Source organism: Strigops habroptila, chromosome 10 (assembly GCF_004027225.2).
Source record: "Strigops habroptila isolate Jane chromosome 10, bStrHab1.2.pri, whole genome shotgun sequence".
NCBI classification, from domain to species: Eukaryota; Metazoa; Chordata; class Aves; order Psittaciformes; family Psittacidae; genus Strigops; species Strigops habroptila.
Window position 1 is genome coordinate 33,006,689 of NC_046359.1, and position 22,292 is coordinate 33,028,980.

Consider the following 22,292-nt stretch of genomic DNA (forward strand, 5'->3'; position numbering starts at 1 on the left):
GTATCAGAACAGCTCCACAGTTGAATCAATGTAAGCTAGATGCTTGTTTGCCTTTGAGCAGACAAGAAGGTGAAAAATGCTAACTTACGCATGGTGTACTTTGCACAGTGCAGCATCAGACACAGAAACGCAGCCTGGCTCAAAGACAAGTACTACTAGGAGTAACTAGACTGGTTAAGCTTACCTCACTGGCACTGGACATCTCACCACACTATCACACTGTGCAACCTGGGTATAACCAGAATTAAGAAAGCAGTGCAGCTGGTTTCATGTAGTTGATTTTATTATTACGTACTAATAATACATATTGACACAACTGATATCAGAGTAAACCCTTATGGGACAAATAAGTGCCGTAATGCAAATTATGGAAGAGAAGATCAGTGTAAAGTGTGGAGCAGCACAGCATCTGATTAAAAAAAATAATAATAATATTAAAAAAAAAAAAAAAATCAGTGCTGTGAAAACTTGTGGTATTAGAATTCACATAAAAAAATGAAATAATAATCTTAGAAGAGGCCTAAAGTTCACAAACTTCTCAAAACACAGGAAAAGCCATGTGCATCCCCCCAGTGAATCCATCAGGACTTAACTCCATGAAGGCTTTTTGCAAATTCAATGTTTAAGTCTTCTACATATTTCATATTCTTCTTTACTGTAAGAGAGAGCACAGTAAGCTGATCTATTCTACACACACATTGTTTCACTCTTTTGGGGCAAATTACAATCACAATTTCCTCTAGCTTTAAACAGCTGTTTCAACCAATATATATACATACACATGTAAACAAAATGCCTAAGTAAGGGCCTAAAGCAATTTCATAGAAGTATCCCAATTCAGCTATTTGTGCTCTTTACTTCAAAATCCAAAGTGCCAAATACAAGCAGCAAAAGTTTCCACTATTGGAGTCTAAAATGAAATAGTGATCCCATTTATTTGTGTGAGTTGATAGAAATAATTTAAAGCCACAATTCCAATTAATTCAAAAGGGCTGAGAACAGGAATAATACATTTACAGTAACTGCACAGCTTGCATGGCCAAAAGAGTCTCCAAACTAATTTTTAAACTGTTATTAACAAGGAATGTACACGTTGACAATTTAACAAAACTCAAATAGACAACTACTGCACTGATCCAAATTTGTTAATGCATAATCATAGTTGAAAATATACAAAATCTGAAGTTATTACATGAAATTAAAACCTGGTTTTAAAAAGTGCACAGTGAAAACTGAAGGTAATTACTATATAAATTATCCACAGAGTGTGTATTTCCTGGTTTAGAGCCAACATTAAGTTCTGTTTGATTTGTTACAAGTTCTAAATATTTTAAAGCCATTTACAGCACCAAATCAGTTTTTACTAGACCCAATACGACGCTCTGCTTCCTGGAACAAACAGGAATGGGACAATGAGCATTCACTATCTGCATCCTGTGCAGCAGCTTCCGAAGACAGTTGATTAGCTGAAAGCTATCGATTTTTGTTCTTTTTAGAATTTCCCTGCAACAAGAAACAAGTGAACAGAACATAATTCAGATAAGAAAATCTAGATGGATAATATAAACCCTGATGTCTGATAACTTATGTCTACAGCAAAGCAGCACAGCCAAACTCAAAATAAACAGTCCATAGGCTTTTAATTATGGAAGCTTGTAACTGCTTGCTTATCTTTACAGGCATAACAGAGGAAAGTACCAGATACTTCAAATAAGCACAACAGTACCTTACTTCAATTGAAATCTGTTGAAAAAAAGACATTTGAGTTACATCCCAAGACACTGAATTGCATTAACATCACTAATATTGCAAGGGCAGCGAAGGTAAGTTAAATCTTAATTCACCCTGAAGCGCTATGTCAAATATAAACCTTATAGGATAATTGCCTCAAATTAAAATCAATTCCCCACCCTATCCTTTTGTTCCAAAACAAATTTAACTTTAACTTGGCCTATACAGACTATTCCTATTTTAGGAAAGAATTTGCTCTACAACTAACCAAATCACATTTGACTTGCAACAATTCCACAAAGCAAGTGTGTAGCTTAAAATAAACTTTTGTGCAATAGTTACTTGCTGGCAATTCTCTGCCTTCCTATTTCCTGAAGATAACATTTGTTTTTAAACTAACCAGTAACCCTCTCCAAGTGATAACGGCTTGAAGTGCATCGTTTTGACTTCAACTGAATCAGCTTCTACATTTAGTAGCATTTGAAAATCTGAATCTACTGTTGTGAGATTCTGAACTCCCTCTTTACAGAGTACTACTTCAAGTCTTAAAAGTATGACAAGTGAAAAAGTCCAGAAAACATCTTATAAAAATATGAAGTGCTATGGTCAGTATGCAGCCAAGAGCTTCCCTCTAAAAACACAAGAGCTTGTACAACAAAAAGTAGTTCTAAAGATTACGATGCCAAGTCAAGCCACTCAAGATATCTGAAGAAAAACAGTTTTATAAATGGAGGGAAGAGTTTACCCTAAAAAAATTAAAATCCCATCAGGGGACCTTTAATCAAAACATGGATTTTTAAATTATTTTTTTAACCCTTCAGTGAAACCTGCTTCCATACATTCCACAATTAAGGAGTATAATGCTAGTTTATTAGTTTCACAGCCAGATGAGTGAAGGACAGAGGTCTTCACAACATCTGCCTAGCCATCTTCCTAGAACTGTCAGAATAAAGATATACCATGGATTAATCAATGACTGCTCAAACAAGCAGCCTTCTGTGTTTTTCATCATTAACAATGAGATAAGTCAAAAACTTGTTTCTGATAAATGGGTAGACTCCCTGCTTGGAAAAGAACTTCAGTGTGCATTTTAAGTTCACAGAAGAATGTAAGTGGCACTTTTCATTCCTACACGTGACAGACAAGCTAGAATATGGAAATAAAACAGAAAAAGAATAGCTGCCAAAACAAGAGTATGCTGCACCCAAGGAGGGCAGAAAGGACACTTCCAACAATAAGTTAATCATAAGCATCTGGTATCACTAGCTGGATTTGTAAATAGTTCCATTTTCACCACATCAACAAAAAAACGGTGTGATATTCCATCAGAGGGTACACTTTGAAAGCCTACTTTGAAGCAGTGACGTGAAGTGTTTGTTCTTTTCCACATACATGTTTTGCAAGAATATTTTCTTCACTGAAATATGCAGGCCCCGGTCTGGAGTTTTCTTTCCAATTGGCTGAGAATAAGAACTACAACTTGTGACCTGGTTTGTTAAAGGGTAGTGCTGCAGGAATGCCAAATGCCACCCACAGAACTCCAAACTGCAGCCAAATTGCCACCTGGCAACCTACCTTACTAGTCATCTTTAGTGTATCAATCTCTTCCCTTTGTTTAGTTAAGGTTTCATTCATACTGCAGAGATGGTCACTCATCATACTTAACTGATCTTCATAGCTTCTCTTTGTTGTCATCAATTCATCCTAAGGGGAAAAAAATAACCAGAAGCCTTTGCTCAATATTAGTGACAACTGGCAAAGCAGTTGACTTCTATCTCCACTTAGTAAGCTACACTTTTATGCTGAATTTGTGCAATTAAACTAAACCATTGGAAAAAAAATACTTTATTAAAGAAAATCAATAGCTACTTTTCTTTTATCTGAAGTCTCATGCGTGGTCTGTGCGCTTTATTTTTGCTCTACTTCCTTTGTAATTTTCACACCCCTCCCTACTTTTTATGGCTTACATAAAAGACTAACAGCTAAGTTTTCCAACACTGCTTCCAGCCAACAAACAAGTAGAGTTTCTAGGGTTAGAGCACAGCCTGTACATGAACATACATGGCATACAAAGCTGATGGAATCAGCAAGCCACATGCAGTTGCGAAGCTATGACCTCTCTGGGATTAGAGACACATGGTGGGATAGTGCGCATCTATGAGTGACTAGAACTCAGCAATGAAGGGATACAGCCACTTTAGGAAGGACAGGATAAAAAGGAAGAAATCATGCTTTACATGAAGGAGTGTTTTAAAGACAATTAAGATCTTATAGATAGGGATCAGAGAAGAAAACAAGGTTGATATGGCAGGTATCTGCTACAAGCAGATAAAAATCTCTGAACCCCAAGATCATGATCCTCATGAGGAATTGCAACTATTCTGACATCTCCTGGAAGGGCAACAAGGTGTAACACAAGCAATTCAGGGGTTCTGTTGAGTGCAGTAAAGAACTTCCTGATAGCGGTGATCAATCGGCTTAGGAGATGCTCTCTGGGGACCTGCTACTCACAAATAAGGAAAAGCTAGTCAGGGATGTGAAAACCAATGGTAGCCTTGGCTGCAGCAGCCGTGAGTTATTAGAATTTAAGATCCTGAGGGAAGCAAGCAAGATGAAAAGTAGAATTACAGCAACCCTAGATTTAAGAAGAGCAGATTTTGGCTTTTTCAAGGTCTGCTTGGCAATATCCCAGGTAAAACTGCCCTGGGAGTTAAAGGGGCCCAGGAAAGCTGAATTATCAAGGACAGAGCAAAGAACAGTACAATGCTTAGGATGCAGAGCAATCATGGCAGAAGGTCAGGATTGCTTGATCTGAACTCTCTCTGCTCTGACCATAGGAGGGGCTCAGATTACCTTCAAACTTACACAATTCTATGATTCAGTATTATGCAGACTACTAAACAGACAAACAGTGCACCTGCAATCTTTTCTTAGGATGGTAATATGTAATTAGAGATGAACATTTCATGCTGCAGAGTTGGATATTGACTGTGGAATTTGTTAAAGAAAAAAATCAAAATAACACTTTGTGTTTATTAACAATTCTTTAGATCATTATATTCACTGCCTGTATGGAGCATTTTAGGTACTCACCATAAAGCAATAAAGATATGAACTGAACATAAAGAAAACACAAAGGCATTTATGAACTGTATATTTATATATACACTTTACTACTGGCCCCTTTCTCACCTGTGTGGAGGGGCAGGAAAAAGGGACAGGACATTTACAGGATGTCTGGCTTAAGAGTTTATTATCTATTGTTAACACTGGCTTCTCAAAGATTACCCTAAAGTTACATTTGCTTAATATTAAGCTATCCATGCCAAAAAAACACCCTGGTATTTTTAAGACCTTCAGTCCCAGATGCTAGAAAGAGATAAGAGTTCATTGTATCATCTGAAATCAGCCGTACAACCACACCTTTTGACATTAAAAAAGCTATTTTCATAAAAAGCCTTGACATGAAACATGCTAAAACACAGGCTTGGCTGCTGTAACTTTTCCTTGCAAGCATGTTCCAACTTCAACTTTATACCTGGGATTTGAAGTGTATTAAGTTTCTTCTCTACATACCATTAGAGTTTTTACATCATTTAAGGACCTAATAAAGGCATGATCATGCTTGATGGTTCCAATTTTTCTCCTCCAACTTCCCCTTACACACATTTACAAAATGCCTCTATTACATTACACAACGTTTTACTTACCTGTAATCTACTGATGTTTTGACTAGCTAGCTTCAACTCTTCCGTGAGTGATTCCTTGGATTTCTCTGCTAAAGACAGTCTTTTGGCAAGTGCTCGACACTGTCAATCAGAACAGGATAGGGAGGGAAGAAGGGAGGAAAGTTAGTTCCAGAGTATTGCTTTATGCCATCTTTAACTGATTGCCTTGGATGTTTCCATCTTTCTGTAATCCTTAGATTTCAAGAAATTTAGCCAGAGCTGGTGCACGTTTTTTAAATGCACAGGTAACGTAATAATTAACATTACACTTTTGTTTCATTTTACAGGATTACCATCTTGCCAATCCTCTATCTTATTCATCACATAATTACTAGGAAATATGTCCTAAGTAAAAAGCAACACAAACAACTTGCTTCATACACTGCAAGAGTATCAGAGAAAGATGGTTCCTCCACACTATGTCATCTACCTTTAAAAAAAAAAAAAATACTTAGTGTAATTTGCTCTGTCAACCTGGAGGCTTTGGTATATTCCATATCAGTTAATTACACGAAGTGAAATGGCCACTACTTTCAAGAAAAATTACCTCATGGTTTGAAACGAAAACAAGAAACCATAGATATGACAAATCATTTTGTTAATTCTTGAAGTTAACTAGAACTTACGTCTAAGAACCAATTTCTCAGAGAACTGCTTTCATCACTTCATGATACACTCAAATTTTTGAATGACATCAGCATCACTTTAAGATTAAGTCAAAACTAGCTTGGTAACTAAAGCCAGCTGCTTCATCTTCTACAAAAAAACCTATACGTGACACACATTATACTTCTTAATACAGCCAAGACAAGGCTACCAAAGGATTTACTTAAATATGTCTTTCTACAGTATCCATTTTTATGCATACTACACAAGAGTCAAAAAACATATGCCAGGAATAGATTTTTATGGAAGATTATGTTCCATATATTTAAACTCATTATCATAACACTTGCCTGTGGAAAGTTCAGAAAGGATTTACTGTTTTCAGTATAGACATATGCTCACCTCAGCATGAAAGTGTACCGATTTGCTGTCAGCAAGCTGCAGATGAGATGTAAGTTCTGCTATCCTTGCCATATAGTGGTTTTTTATCAGATCTTCACGAGACTCAACATCTGGAGTCTGGCAAACCAAAATTTAAGCAGACAGATATTTATGGTTCTCAGACTGAATGCTTACATCACAACATTGCCCTCTATACTAACTTTTCTTCCCTCCTGAGGCCTGGCTGCTCTACCCAAAAACATTACATTCTTCAAACACAACAGAAGTTATAGCAGGTCACTCTGCAACTTGTCACTCTGATGGTGACTCTTTATGTCAAAGGACAAAGAGCTGGCAAAGAGGTAAGAAGTTAGCTTGATTCAACATATCAAGTCTCTGACAAAGATGAAAATCCAATGCAGAAGTGAACTGCTTTCACCCACATAAAAGCTTCCCACAGAAGTGGTTCTTCCCACAGAAGAATTCCTTCACAGAACTGAATTTCAGAAGCTCACAACAGTCAGAACTATTTCTCATGTTGCATGTTCCAGAAGTTTCTTTAGATATTTGAACTTTAAAAAAAAACAAAAAAACTACACCAAGACAACTTACCATTTCACTGTAAGTTACAGAGTGGCCCACTAAAAGCAGCTTTCACATAACTTGTCATTACCTTCAAGTTCAGATAATAACCGACACAGTAGCTTTTAAGCACTTGTGTCAATTATTATCTGCCCCCTGCCCTTTTAATCACACCTTCAGAAAAAAAGGAGGAATAAACTAAAATACACATCAGTTCCCTGAATTATTAGCAGAAAGTACTGAATCTTACTCTGCTAAGTTCCTAATGGGGAAAGCATTACACTATCGCAGTGCTAAATAAAGAGTAAACATTTAGTCTGACAGCTGGTTCCAAGTGTCTTTTGGTGTGACCTCTAGCCTGGGATAGCCTGTACTTAAGTGTTAAACAGCAGGCACTACAGCCAGTGACTTATTTGCAGCTTAAGCTCTTCCCCAAGGGTTAGGAATTGAGGTTTGGAATGCAGTTAGGGTTACTGAAGTACAAACAGAGCAATGCTTTCCTCAAGTTGCAGGTAAGACCTGGATCATAGCTCACACTGCTCAAAACTGCTTACATGAATAAGAGATAACAGTTCACTAAACAGAAGAAGAAAATGAATACATGGATTTCAGAAACCTGAACATACAGTATACAGACTACATGGGTGATTCATGCCATTATACATCATCATTCTTGGTAATTATACCTTTGAAATAAGTTTAACAGAATCAGAATTGAAGTATTTACCAGATGTACACTGATAATGTTTAAAACAGATTACCTTTTCATTATCAGTAGTTAGAGTCAACATTCCAATCTAGAACAAGGAAGAAAATATACTTAAGTGAGAACTGCAAAAATAGATACCATAGCTCCAAGTCATTTCAGCTTCAGTCATAGAAGGACTTTAAATTAAAAGCGCCCTCACAATTAAAACCAAAACCAGATTTAAGTACTTCTACCTGTAACAAACATGGGTGACAATATACATGAATGCCTTGAACAGAATTAAAACTGACACCAACTCTCCAAATATATCCTTCTCCTTCCGATGCACACAGGGAAAAAACAAAAACAACAAGATACTGCTAGCTTTGTATGATTATGCAATTGCTTGATTACATTAAACTAATTCAAAGGCATGGTAGTATATCGAACCATTACTCTGCATATTTAAGAAAAAGGAAAGCCAACTTGGATTTCTTTAGCACCTTCTGAATTCCCTTCTTTCCACTAGCAAATTACATGGCCAGTTCACTGTGAAGCACTGACAGAACTCCAGCATATGGGGGTATGCCAATAACTAGTTTCATGAAAGAATATCTTCATAGAGAAACCAGAGGGGTTTTTCTGATCTCGACAGGACTAGATATGCAAAATATTTACACAATGTGTTGACCTATGAGTTGCATTAAGCATTGTAGCTAGAAAAAGCCATTCTCTTCAAATTCCTAACAGATCAAATAGAGGATCAAAAACTTAAGGTGCCAGTTTACTTCAAGATCAGGGATTTCAAAACAATCCACTGGTCATTTTTATCCTGGAGCAGGAAAGTGGGGGGGAAGGAGTGGGGAGAGAATTTTGTTGAGTGCTGAGTAGCTTGGTTATTTCTTACAGATGACATCCCTGTTAATACCACTTCAGAAGTGGTAATTCAGAGGAAAGGCCAACCCCTTTTAAATTCTAGTAATAAACAGGAAAAAGCCATTTACCAACATAAAAAAGCAAGGACAGAATGCATGCCATATTCAAAAGCAGTTCTTGAACCCGAGTTGCATGCAGCTATGAAGGTTACGTAAAAATTAATGCTCCAGAGAACACTGAAAGCTTGAATAGCTTCAAGTTAAAATTAAGCTATAGTAAGATGACCTGTAATAAGTCTTAACCATTTAAAAATACTAATGACCTACTTCTGTTTGCTTAAAACATACCTGGACATTAACAAGTATTGGAAACTCAGAACAGACCCAAGACATATGCTACTTGCAAGGCTTCCTAATTAAAGAATAAGAAAAACCTAGAAGTTAAGCACCCATTATTTCCCCCTCAGTCACACAAGTACCAAACTACAAAAATATCTCCATGATACTAAAGAGAGTGAACAAAGTCTCAAAACCCCAAGAAGTTCCAAACTCTGCAGAAAGCATTAGCAAGCAGCTTTGCAAATACAGGGAGCCCAAGTATGAATGCGTTTCAATGCAGTCAAAAAAGCTTTCATTATTAGTGTTCCTCTGATCAAACAGTACTACTATTAAAGAAAGAGGATTTTTCTCTATTGAAGGAAAAGGGGCACTTACCAGACTAGTACTCCTAATGGGTTCCCTCAGACTCTTTTCTGTGGTTTCCTTCTTTTGTTCAGCTACATTTGGCAAAACAGAATGCTCTTGTATAGTTTCAGTTAAATGTCCACTAAGAGAGTCCTTCAGTTTTTGGTTTTCTTTCTCCAGCTTTATTTTAGCTAGCTGGGCCTCTAACATCCAGTGTTCTTTTTCTTGTTCAAGTCTTGCAATTTTCTCCAAACTCTGCTGGACCTTTAGGAGGGAAAGTTTACAGGCCAGGTTATTGAACACCGGGGGAAAAAAAAAAAAAACCACACAGGAAATGTTAGAGACTGTATTATTTTAAACCATTACATAAGTGAGTTAATGAATAATGCAGCAGGTAACTACTGATTTGAGCTGCACACTTAACTGTGGTCATCGCTCATAAATGACCATGTTATTTAACTAGTCTGAAACATGCATCACAAAGTTACAGCTCGTAGAACTGGCAACATAGTTAGGTGAAAAATCAAAGCAGAGAAGAATTTGATGAAAACTTGGAAAATGTGTGCCCGGCACCAGCATTGTCTTGTTCTGCGCTAGTAAGGGAAACAATCTCTACCCTCCCAGCTGCCTCACCTTACACTTGTCCTTATAAGAAGAACCCACTTGTCCAGATAAAAAAAATCAACTATGCAACAATACACATTGCATCCCTCCACACATTTCTGTTGAAATTCATCTCACCCCTATTAATACACTTTGAATATTGGTCACTACAAAAAAAAGCCCACACCAATAAAGGTTTTTTCTTCATAGAAGTTCAACGATGGTGACTCAAGCACGGTCTAAGCATTCAAGCTAATAAAGAAGTTTTAGCGTTTATCAGTTAGTCTCATTCATATGAGATGAACAAAAATTACATCTATATGCACACTGCAAGAGTGATAAACTATAATCTATTAATAGACTGAAAAGGAAAATCTTTGGTCTTTACCGGTGCTAATAAAACCTGCGTAGTCCAAAAAAGCACTCAAAACAGTACATAACACTAGAAATTAATACTTCAGTATGCCTTATTCTTTATTTTGCATTTATTTGAATTACTAAAGATTGCCTGACCTCTTGTATTTATAAATGAAGACATTAATGGCATAATTCTGTCTTTCATAAGTACATGTACATTCTGCAGGTACAGAACAAGTCCTGGATAACCCAGCCTGACAAGGATAAATTTTACTTTCAAAATTCTACATGACATCTACAGCCTAACTTTAAGCTTAAGTATATGCATATATATGTACAACCAACCACATGCATAAATATTTGGAGACTATTTGATACTACTTTACCTTTATAAAATACGCTATCATACACATTAGTAAAATTTATACCAGAATACCTGTTGTGCAAGACCTTCTCTACTTTCTGTGGAACTCAGAAGAACTCTGCGATTGGCTAAAGCCTCTTCGTAAGGCACTGAAGCTGCACAAGGCTGCAGAAGGATAAAAGAAACCTCAAAATATATTTCTTAGTAGATAGGAATATGTATTCTACGTTTATTTTCTTATTGCCCTCCTTACTTTAATAAAGGGAAGAAAAACATCTTCCAAGTGTTTACCAGCCAGTAGAAAAAATACAGTTTGAGTTCACAAAAAAATACCACCCCAAAATGCACACCTGATTAAAGTGATCAAAAAACTTCAGGTGTTCATTAATGATCAAATGCATCTAAAGGTCTATTTTACTTAAGGTCTAGATACTGCAGCAAAGTGATTTAACAACAACTGTTAAGCACACCATCACTTAATTGTTAATTTTGATGGAGACAACAGGGAGACATGGGACTGTCCAGCCCTTTCGGTCAGCACATTTTCTCCAGCATACCTCCTTTTCAGCTGCCTTTTTTTTTTCCTGCTGCTCTCCACTGCCTTCCAATGAATGCAAGTATAAGAATATGATGTCATTCACTCTATATTCCTGGTGAATATGGGAGGAAATTTAACTAAGCAGTTACCCTCTTCTCCTTGGAGTCTTGGCACAGAAATAATTACTGGAAATGGGTAATGGCAGAATTGGCACATACCCTCAGAGAACTATGTTCTCTAAATTTTTCAATAGCATTATTGCACAGCCAAAGATTCTCAAAGAATCTCACCCATTCCAAATACTGAAAATCCTTAGTTTGTATTCTCTTTAGCAAAAACCAATTACCAACAGAATTGTTTCCTCTCTGTGCAAGCATGCCAGCTGAACAAACCTTCTTTAAAGACTTCATGTAAGCAACCGCCTTTTTCTTGTACTGCAGCATACACTCAGCTGAAAGAGGGCTGATGAACTCTGTTCCTCCTTTAGGGCCATAGCTCAGTGACACAGTGAAGTGATCCAAGTTGTTGCTGAAGAACGAGGCAATCTAGACACATCAGGAAAAGTCGCTTTTTGAATTAAGCTGACCAGAACAATTCATCAGAGCAATTACTCTTTCAGGAGAAAGACAAGTATTGAGTGAAACAGGACTTCACAACAAGAATTTCAGGCAGGCTACAGACTTCCACATAACTTAGACCTTACTAATGCAAAGCATCCTCTCCACAGTAGCTACTTTTATCACCCATTCAGTTGTTTTTAACTTGTAGCCTGAAAATACCTCAGAACACACCTGATAAATTATTAGTATCAGAGACATGCATAGATTTTCCAAATCATTCACCTAAGGTGTTTTTTTTTTTCCTAAACCTGCACAAGTTAAGACATTACATTGAAACAAAAATAGCCATTACCTTGCCTGCTCCATTTGTTAAAGCAGCAACAGAGGATAAAATACAGTCATTTGTAGTTATGAGTTTCTGTGTGGCAGTTGGAACATCTTGTTCTAAAGCAGCTTTCTGACTGTAGTGCTTGGAAATATCTAGAAAAAGAGATGATATCTTAAATATACTAATTAATTTCAACTTTATTTTACAAAAAAGTACTGTTGCTACAGAATGCAGAAATCCCAGGTCACCACCACCAAAAATTACAATGTGAGGCAAGCTCAAGCAGCTGGAAATTAGTTTGGGTTGGGAAGGAAGGAAAGAAGGGACAAATCACGCATTCTGGAGTATGGAAGCGTGAGATGTTAAGTGCAACATTTCTGTTGCTAACTGATGAATTCTAATGAGTTTTCCTCAGTGCTTTTACAAAGGAAATAAAGAAAATCGAAGTAAAGTATAAGCTGGGTTGATTTTACATTATAATAACTATGTTAAAAGGTACAAGGTATTTATCAATCAACTTATCTATGCTACAAAACTCTGAGTTTAGTGTCTCATTTTGTTAGAGGGACAATAATATAATCTTTTTTTAAAACAGGGACTCTTCAAAATGGAGCTATGCTATTGCTGTTAAAAACAAAAAAAGTCTCAATTTTGCTTAAAATTATAAAAGCTTAATGTTTAAACAGCTTACTAGTAATAAAACAATTCACCTATAGGGATTATTTTCTCCCTAGGAAGTGCTATATGGTACAGAAATTCTAGCGCATAACACTTGTTTTCTGTAGAACTCCTTGATAAAAGGAAGATAAGCCATTTTTAAGGAGGAAGTTAAGTTTCAAAAAGAACCCAGCCTTCTTTGTAAGCTTTAGTTATATATTCATGCCAAAAATAGTAATCAACCTATAAACAGTAAGGAAAAATTCCACTTTGAAGGCAGGTACTATGTCAACAGTATGCAAGCAGGGGAAAATATGTACATGTATGCTATTTCCACTAGATCAATGAAGTTCAGAAAGTAAAATGATACTGCTCAGGAAGATCTAGAGCATCACAATTAAGCATTCTAGCAACTTAGAAGAGCAAAGCTAACAGAACAGGAGTGAAAAACATACATGCGTGTCCAAAACAAGTCGTGACTAGGTTTGGTTTCTTATCTTAGTTTGTAAAGGCACAACAAACCAGTTTTATCACATATTATATATTCAACATTGTTACAGAGAGAATACATGTGTGCTATGTTAAACAGAAAGAGGTAGAGCTGAATCATAACAGCACTCCGGTACTCTCACCTTTTAAAATGTCATGAAATCCATGAAGACTTGCAGCAATGTTTGTAAACACCAAGTTGTAATTTGTCCTAAGAAGTCCTTCTGGTTTTGTACCTAACAGTACAGCGTAGGAAGGAAAAACAACACTAAGATTTGACCATGAATGAAGAGTTAGCTTTGAAAATAATCCAATTTCCAAATACTAGAAACATTTGCATGGAGTATGAAAATCGTAACAGATTCATTTACTTCAATCTCAAAAGTAGATATACCAGATTTTGCCAGAGTAGGCAGGTAAAAGACTTCCAAGTTTCCTCAGTTTCATTCAGATTTTACAAATATCAGCTGTTTTGGACTCAAGAAACAATTAAACATGCAGAAAGATTTACATGTTCACTGCTGTAGGAAGGACCATCTGGGTCCTTCTAAAGAGTGAAGACTGAAATTACCTGAAGCTAGACAGTAACTGTTTCCTTATTCTTTACAGTACACATTTGGAGATAGTTTCCCCACATACACACACACAAAGGTTTTACCCAATTTTATTTAGTCATTACCATGAGAGTTGTATTTTAATAAACCTTATGAACAGGAGGAGCTGGAAGTGTAATTAGTAATAAAGTATAGTTTACTACTAACTACATGATTAAAAGATGATAAAAGACACAGTCAATCATACCATAATCCACAGTCATTTCTTCTCCTTTACAGTTAATTATGACTATCTAAAATGTGGTACATGTGACTGCTTGCTAATTTCCAGGCTTGCACCATGCTCATGTCTAGCCAGAAGGAAGAGTGTAGAGCATTAAAGAAAAACCCTGCAGTACACTCAGTCTCCAAGCCTGGATAAAAGAGTGTCCACGATGACAAAACGTATTGCTGAACTCACTTGCCCCATAGTTTAGAGTGTACCTAAAGAGTAGCATTAGCCTTTTTTGCCTCTATCCTAGAAGTGGATTTTTGTGTGTGTGGTTAAAAAAAAGCCAACCCAAAAAACCAAACAAAAAACACACACCAAAAAAAACCCAAACACCCAAACAAAACCCAGAAAACCTCAATACTACTCCAAAAGGAAAAGCTAGAACCTTCCAGCCTCAATGTAACCAACTGAGCCAAAACTGGCACTTACTTGGTAACACAAGAAGACTAACGTATGTATGTAGCTTCTCAAAGACTGCAGTCAACCTTTTCATGTCTCTCTGCAGCTCCATATTTCTGGCTCTTAAAGCAGCTGTGCAAAGAGAAGACTCACACTCTTCTTCCAAACTAGGAATATATGAATTTATTTATTTTTTTAAGAAGTGAGAAATTATCTTAAAAAAAAAAAAATAATAATCAAGTTCACGAGTTTTGGAGTAGATTTCTAGTGTTGTCTACATCCCTGGTCCTAAGCAACAATAGACTAGGAATTTATTTTATAAAGGTAAACATATCAGAGTAACTTAACAATACATGAAAATTACTCTGTGTGTATACTATCCCCCTATCTTAGGGCCTTCAACCGTAAACCGTGAATGGTTTACACTCATGACAAGGAACTGATTGCATCAGTTCAAAGACTTTTTCCTCTATTACATGTAATTTACCTTTTGCTTCCTAAGGAGGAGGAGAACAGGTACAAAGGAGGCATAAAACAAGCTTTTTCTCCTTCCTTAATCCTAAACCTCTTTTTAAGTAGCCCTTTGCACTGGTAATTCACCTCCCTTTGACCCACTCCGGAACAAAGATTTTCACAGCCGAAGAGATATGCATCTGGCCAAATTTTACCACACTGCTATATTTACTGTATGATAAATGATCTTCAGACAAGCTGAAGAAATGAGCAGTTTTAGTGTATCATCCCTGAATAGTATCAATGCTACTGAATAGCATTAAGAAACATTAAAATCTGTGCAGCTTTCATTAAAGTCTCATCTGTGAGAGGGGGAAAATAGGCTTTAAAATATATGTTTTCAGCTTTAACGCCCAGCTGAACAAACATGCATAACCTAAAGGCTCAAAACCCAGCAGAAAATAAAAAATTAAAGATTCTGCCTTTTAAGCCAACGTGCTTTAAGAGTTGACTTGATATTTGAGTTGTAGATGTTGACAATGCTGCATGTCTGACACTTAGTGCCCCTTTAATTTAATCTATCAAATTAAAAGTACCTTTTCAATTGATAAGGAAGAATCTTTCTTAAAAAGCCTAAGTAGGAAGCTAAGTGTTCTGAGAAGACCTTCAACTTCACAGCTGTTTCCTGAAAGGAAGAACAATACGTAAGTATTTTTGCTCTGTAAAAATCTTTTTCAATAGTAAACCCAAGAAATCTTACCAGGACTGTCACGGTATCTTCTGTGATGCTCTCAAACAAGTGAAGCATTCCTTCCTCCAGAGGGCGAACATAGGAAGCATTTTCATGAAGATACTGTGAGAACTGAGTACAGAGAGATTTTAAAATGGTGCTTGCTGAAGGCTCTTGCAAACTGTTTCAAGTTAACGAGTCAGCAGTCAGCTTTAGCAAAGCTCCTGTCATCTTAAGTGATCCCCACGATGTCAATAATAAGATATAACAGTCAAGTGATGTACAGAAACCTCTTCTACAGGACACACAAACACAAACCTTGAGAGACAGTGAGAAATAGGGAAGACTGCAACGGAAGTCCAGGCAAAACCCCATCTAGGGCTTTGCCACACCACCCTCTCATTTTAACTGCCATGCAGAGCACACCAAACCCTTGCTTTTTAAGTTTAAACATTCTTGCATTCCTTGCTTAACTCCATGAAATTAATGCTAAATCCATGCACCATTAAGTCACCAGAATAAACTATCCTACCTTCCTCCCAGCTGTTATTTGTCTTTCAGCCCTTGCCCTGTGCATCGGCACAAACATTTGATTTGCACAGCTATGCTGTGGAAAGTATTGAAGAAGTAAACACAGTTAAAACTGAGAGCAAGAGATACATTTTAATCTTTATCTGCATCCAGTCTTCAACATGAGTCAAAATGTAGTTATGCCAATGCAAAGGACAGAGCAGTAACTAATCAAAGGGAAAATCTTTACTTTCAAGAACTGTGACAGATTTGGGCAATTAGGAAATTTCAGCCTCATAGAACTGCCTGAATTTGCTAAAAACTGCTAAAGTAAATTCTGTGGCTAATTTCACCTTTAAAAAAAGTATACCTGAGAACAACAGCATTTACTCTTACACACAAAACATAACAGTACCATCAGCTTTCAATTCTGATACCACAGCATTACAAAGAGCTTGTTCCACAGATCAGTGTAAGTAGTCAAAAGTGATCTTGGTTTTCATTTTACCCCACAGAAAGATACCTTCACCTTTGATTATTTAAACCACAGTAGTACTAAAGATCCCAGGCAAACAGGGTATGAGAAAATTTAATTCCTTCTATTATTACAGTGTAGTAACACAGTGTTAACAAGAAAGAGATGCCAAGCTCTCATTCAGGCATGCACAAATCTGGATGGAATTAGGGAAAATTCCTAAATCTAAGGAGGAAGAAATAACACATGCAGAGTGCTCCTGACTTCTGTTGCAAGAGAGAGGACTGGAGTTATCTGGCACAATGCTGAAGACCCAGCAGAACCCAGCAATCCAATACTTAAAGAGAAAAGGAATACTTGAACCTGGAAGGGAATTGTCCACATCTACTTTGAGTGTTTGGTGGGGAAAATAGCTTGAAAGCACCAGACAAGACCTGGAGTTGGGGAAAAATAAATCAGTGCAAGTCTGCTAAGCCACTACCTGACATTTGTCTCATTTTCTCTACCACGTAAAGGGAGGGGTTTTGAACCACTCAGTGGAAAACCTAAGATCACACTGAGATCACTTGCCAAGCAAATAGATAAATGAATCGAAAGTACAGGAGCAACAGTAGCTTCAGTGAGCCATAAAAGATACTTCAATGCTGGGAAGTCACAGCAAAAGGCCCAAGAGCACTGAGGCAATTAGGCCATGAGGCAGGCTACAAGATACATAATTATGCACACAAAGCAAGCCTGAACTACTGAATCAGAGTCAATTATCAGAAAAGGAGAATCAAATTACAGTTCTGATTGAGTTGCATGTTTCAGCTGTATGAAATCAGTTCTTTGCTGAAAAGCAACAAAGAAATGTTAAGTAGTACATTAAGAAAAAGAAAAATTGTGTAAGAAGTGATGTCTAAGAAACCTGATTGGATTCCCTTAGTGTAAACTGCAGTAGTGTCTGTAGAATCCAGTCACCACACTGGGCCACATAAACAAGACACAGATCCTGCCCCAAAGAATTTGGAAGATGACAAAGCTGCATAGTTTTCACAAGAAAGATTTGCCAGTTTGAGTATGTTTGGTGATAGAAGCAAGAAAATGTTGTTCTCAAACTAAGATCTCTGCTGAATCTCTGTGAAAGCGTACTCGATTCAAACAGTTTAAACAACCGAAAAGATAAATAGAGTGCGATTTCTCTAGTGGATAAACACCTTTGCAAGCATATTTTTCATCTGCAATGAGATTACTGGAGGTATTCCTAAGAATAGGAAAGTTTAATGATGGTTAACTTCGTCAGTCCATGCATGGCAGCCATTTGATGAATTCAAGTCACATCTGTCTCTATCTTAAGTCTGAGCGCTACAAACAACTGTATTGAAATTATAATCTGAACCAGAAAATACTGTCATCCAGCAACTTACATGCACATAGGTCTATGTTCACTATGAAGTCAACTCTAATGTTAAAGCAATTTTATTCCAAAGCATAGATCTTAGATCTATACATCCCCACACAAATCCTTGTGCATGAAGTTCTTTTCCATGCTTCATGGCATAGAAATACAACAGATTCAGCTTAACAGCTCTGAATGATACTCTCGGAAAAGTCTTCTCATGGAGTTGTATGGGAAGAGACAGGTCAGGTTTCTCCTAATAATTTCAACATAGAGACTCGAAGCTTCAGAATGCTTACAGGAAAGGTCTTCAAACAAATAACCCCAAATCAGATTATGAAGTTGGTTTTCCCAAGGGAACAGAGTCCAAGTTCTCTCCTTCATAAGCCTACCTCACATCCAATTTACTTCACTTTACACAAGACCTCCTGTGCCAACATCTGCCATGCCCCAGCACATTAACTAAGACAAGCATCTATTTAGCAGTGTAATATTTCTGTATTTTTAAATAAATCACCTGAACTTTTGACAAATGCACTTTAATTTAGCACTTAAAAAGCAAAGCCTTGATTTGACTATCTTACTGCTCTTGTAGCACAGGCACAGGGGAAAAGGATTCTCTGCAGCTACACGTTTGCCCACATTCAGAGAATTCACTCAATAGAAAAGATTTCTCATGCAGGAGAAGCTGACCCTCAGGAACACACTCACAGGACTCCAGTAGAGGTAGCAGAAGGTTGCATGACTAAGATCGTTCATACATGAAAGTCCACATAATTGAATAAACTTGCAGCTGAAATCTGTAAGCTTTACCTTCTGATTTAATGGTGATACAGTGTCTGTTGCAGAATCAATGGGAAAGATCTGGACCTTCTGCTCAGTGTATGTATGGAAGTTCAGAAGAGCTGTTACAAGTTCTTGAACAAAAGCTAGTGCCTGGCCAGCAAGGTCTCGCAATTTCAGCTGTAAAGACAGTTATAAGATGATTATACTTGACACGTACCTATTAAAATATGAGTAAAAAGAAAAATCCAGCAATGATTTCTTTCCTATTACTAGTTCAGCCTAAAATACATAGTTGCAATTATCTTTAACTTAACTTTTAAAGCTTATGAATAAACTACAATGCGACACACAGAAGGGCATGTTTTTCTGTAACAGCAAAGTATGTTATTTCATACAACAGGTGATGCTTTCCTGCTGCTGCATTTCTCAAACTACAAGCCACAAGAACACTTAGAGGTTAGTACAACTACAGAAACCATCCTCGAAATTAAGATTTCTAAAGACGAGTAGACTAATTGCTGACAACGGCTCAGTGCTTTCAGTGCAGTGATAGTGAGAAATTTGTAACACTTGGTTGTTAGGAAACCTAACTTTTAATTAGCAAAAACCAATGAGGTTTTCACTCAGAATAAAAGGTGTCTGCTTCTAACTAGTAACACTTAGTTCTTATTCTGTCCTGGACAGAAATGAGCTGCTGCTCATGAATAAGGCTGTTCTGTGGCTTTAGTGCAGTAGGAAAGTATCCAAGAAATGAATCCAAAATAGAACAGTCTGAAAAAGCAAAGTCAAAGAAGAAAACCACGCTCTTGTGATTTATAGAGGAGAGAATAAGGTTAAAGTGACATTTCAGCCAAGAATGACTTATCCTTCAGAGATGTATTCCTAATACTTTAATGAAGTGTTAAATCAAATGAATCTTGATTATGGATCAGGAATGTTGGTGAGTAATTAATGCAGCCATTATACTCAGTTTGTGTATGTTAATTCACTATGCAAGGAAGGAAAACAGACAACATTACTGATTTGCTGTCCTTCACACTGCAACCTGTGCTAATGCCTAGCATTTTGCCTCTACTTGCAAAGTCAGTCAAAAAAATCTGTCCTGGAGCATTTTCAAGACTATAGACCTTGAAGCATGGCTTCCATAGTGCTAGCAGAAAATAGGAAAAGGAGAAACTCCCCATGCAGTTATTCAGATTTTCCTTAGACCTCAGCAACATGTTGATTTAAGGCTACTTCCATCATAAAACTGGATCGCAGGTCACCTGTTCCCACAGCAGATATACTAGGAACAAGGTCTCTTTGTAGGCACTTCCGAAGAAAGGAGAAAGCAGCTATCTGAAGTCTTTCCACAGTGGTATCTCAATGCACTAACTTGAAGGTTCAAGGCATATCATACAAGCAAAGAGAAAAGAAAAACAGTTCTGCAGAGCCCATCCTCAATGGTAGCAAAACAGGTTTATTCTGACTGCATCGAGGCATCTGATTCACTACTGTAAAAAAAGCTTTAATATATTTAGCTATTCACAGAAAACTAATCCTCATTTTTTAATACTGAGCAAACCATATTCCCAAGGAAATCTAAGTTACAGTAACGAACAGAAACTGTCTTTGTTTAAAATAACATTTACATTAATAAGGGTGATCCGGCTGCAAGCAAGAGGTGCTCTGGCAAGAAATATGCTATAAAAATATAAATGAACCATTAAGAGGTCTCAAAGATACGTGATTTATTCCTTAAAAGGATTATGACTAGTGACAAGTAATACTAACTAACATGGTATTACAGCATACACACCAATGTACAGGTTATAAATGCAAACATTCTTTGGGGCTCAAGTGATGTGACTAAAGAAGCTCAGTTTGTGGAAAACAAACTCCCTTCTTTTCCACAAAAAGCTCTAAACTAATGTAGTTTTAACCAACTTTAAAAATTAAATGTTTGAGTCCTAACTTACTGCAGGCTGGCATAGTAAAAGAATTCTTCATATAACTTTACTAAGAAACAAATATTAAACCTTTTTGCCATATCTTTTAGGAAGGCATGCCCAAGTTAATACCTACAGTGATCATCAGCCAGAAGCCAATGGATTAGCTCTAGTGAAGCAAGGTAAGCAGAAAACTTGACTCCGACACAAAAGCAGTATAAATTACCTTCTGAAAAGCGGAGGCTCTGTGGACAGAAATTCCCTTGGAATATCATGACAGTAGTAAGATAGCCTATCTTTGGCCATTTTAAATCGCTAAAATGATTGGGTTTATTCAGCATCTGTATAGAAAGCTGCATCATCACATACGAAGCCACAAAAAGTGCTTACCTGGTATCTTCTGTTGTGTAATGGTACATTCAGAGCATTGTATCGTCTAGATCCTACAGAACAAAAATATGCACTTATTACATCATGTTTTTTTAAGAGACAATTATTGGTAAATAGTGTCTGGTTTTTGGTTGGTTTTTTTTTTAATGAAGTTTCATTGCAGTAATACTACAGTTCATGTAAGTAATATGAACTAAAAAGATACAAACAACTGGCTTCAATAAATTAGGCCTAAACATCCTTAATTAAGAGCTGTTACTGTGACTAGGTGGAGAGACAGCACTTCCACACTTGTCTCCAATTGCAAGCCTTATTTAACCATCTGAACATCCTGAATTTGAGAGGTGAGAGCAGAATCTTCTTGCCCAAAAGAACAGTATTCATCACGAACAAGAGTGAAAAGCTAGCTTCTAAAAACCTTTCAAGAATTCCAGATGATCTTCAAATTTCAATCACACCCCAGGGACCGTCACACAAGATGTATATAATTTTTCATGGTTTGCACATTTAAAAAAACCTCCTGTAAATAGTTGATGTGTTGATAATTAAGATGTACTCTCCACGTTTTGGCATTCTGTTCCAGTTAGAGCAACTAGAATTATTCAATTACAGGGGGCCACAATTTTTAAAGAGGTAGAGGGATATTTGTACCTAGAAAACACCTTAGAAAGTCATATAGATTTAAAAGTGATCACATCCATCCTCAATTAAATGGAATAATAACCACTTCAGTTTAAAGTTTGCATGCAAAGGAAATCTCATTCCTTTTGTATCATTCACATTTGGCAACTAACACGATGGAAGTACTTGTACAGAGAACACATGAACTTTGTCCAAATTTACCAAATCCTACTCCTAACTAAAATGCTTTAGAACATTTTTCTTGTAATCTTTCTACTCTCAAGATCATGCTTAGCATTCAGCAAGTCATTTGATTGTTACTGAAACTGAAGCCAGCTGCTAGTTATACTTAAAACCAACTACAGAGCCTACAGTAAGTTGAAATCCATAGAAGAAAAACATTTTCTGACTTTCTCTCATTCTTCCATCACTAAAGATCTGTCCACTATTTGCAATGTTTTCTACACAAGCAAAAACATTATGCTATTGAGCAGATAAATTGTTTGCATCAAAGTTCTTACTACAATGATAAACACCTGTAAAAAAAACCCAAAACAGCTAAACGAGCCAGAGAAATAGAAATAGGCAGCAAATGCCATGCAAAGTGATCTTTATGAGAGGAAAAA

General features: G+C 36.8%; 2 protein-coding genes across 7 annotated transcripts in view; both read right to left on the reverse strand.

The window, feature by feature from the left end:
- Positions 1–3,389, reverse strand: part of STON1 (stonin 1) — a 36,882-nt gene extending 33,493 nt beyond the window's left edge. Inside the window, exon 1 of the mRNA XM_030499198.1 lies at positions 3,307–3,389. The gene's annotated coding sequence lies outside the window, so the exon portion shown is untranslated. The remainder of the gene's footprint in view (positions 1–3,306) is intronic.
- PPP1R21 (protein phosphatase 1 regulatory subunit 21) overlaps positions 1–22,292 on the reverse strand; it is a 35,766-nt gene that overhangs the window by 2,936 nt on the left and 10,538 nt on the right. Inside the window, exons 8-22 of one of the 6 annotated variants that reach the window (XM_030499191.1) lie at positions 21,046–21,098; positions 18,755–18,904; positions 15,609–15,710; positions 15,445–15,533; positions 14,426–14,562; positions 13,315–13,407; positions 12,050–12,177; positions 11,530–11,682; positions 10,672–10,764; positions 9,306–9,539; positions 7,790–7,825; positions 6,468–6,584; positions 5,442–5,540; positions 3,307–3,435; positions 266–1,503 (exon numbers count right to left, since the gene is read on the reverse strand). In XM_030499191.1, the coding sequence (XP_030355051.1) occupies positions 1,474–1,503; positions 3,307–3,435; positions 5,442–5,540; positions 6,468–6,584; positions 7,790–7,825; positions 9,306–9,539; positions 10,672–10,764; positions 11,530–11,682; positions 12,050–12,177; positions 13,315–13,407; positions 14,426–14,562; positions 15,445–15,533; positions 15,609–15,710; positions 18,755–18,904; positions 21,046–21,098 (1,643 nt within the window). In that variant the 3' untranslated portion in view covers positions 266–1,473. Of the gene's footprint in view, positions 1–265; positions 3,436–5,441; positions 5,541–6,467; positions 6,585–7,789; positions 7,826–8,939; positions 9,004–9,305; positions 9,540–10,671; positions 10,765–11,529; positions 11,683–12,049; positions 12,178–13,314; positions 13,408–14,425; positions 14,563–15,444; positions 15,534–15,608; positions 15,711–18,754; positions 18,905–21,045; positions 21,099–22,292 lie in introns of those variants that run through there. The other 5 variants (XM_030499190.1, XM_030499192.1, XM_030499194.1 and 2 more) reach the window with 5 other exon arrangements.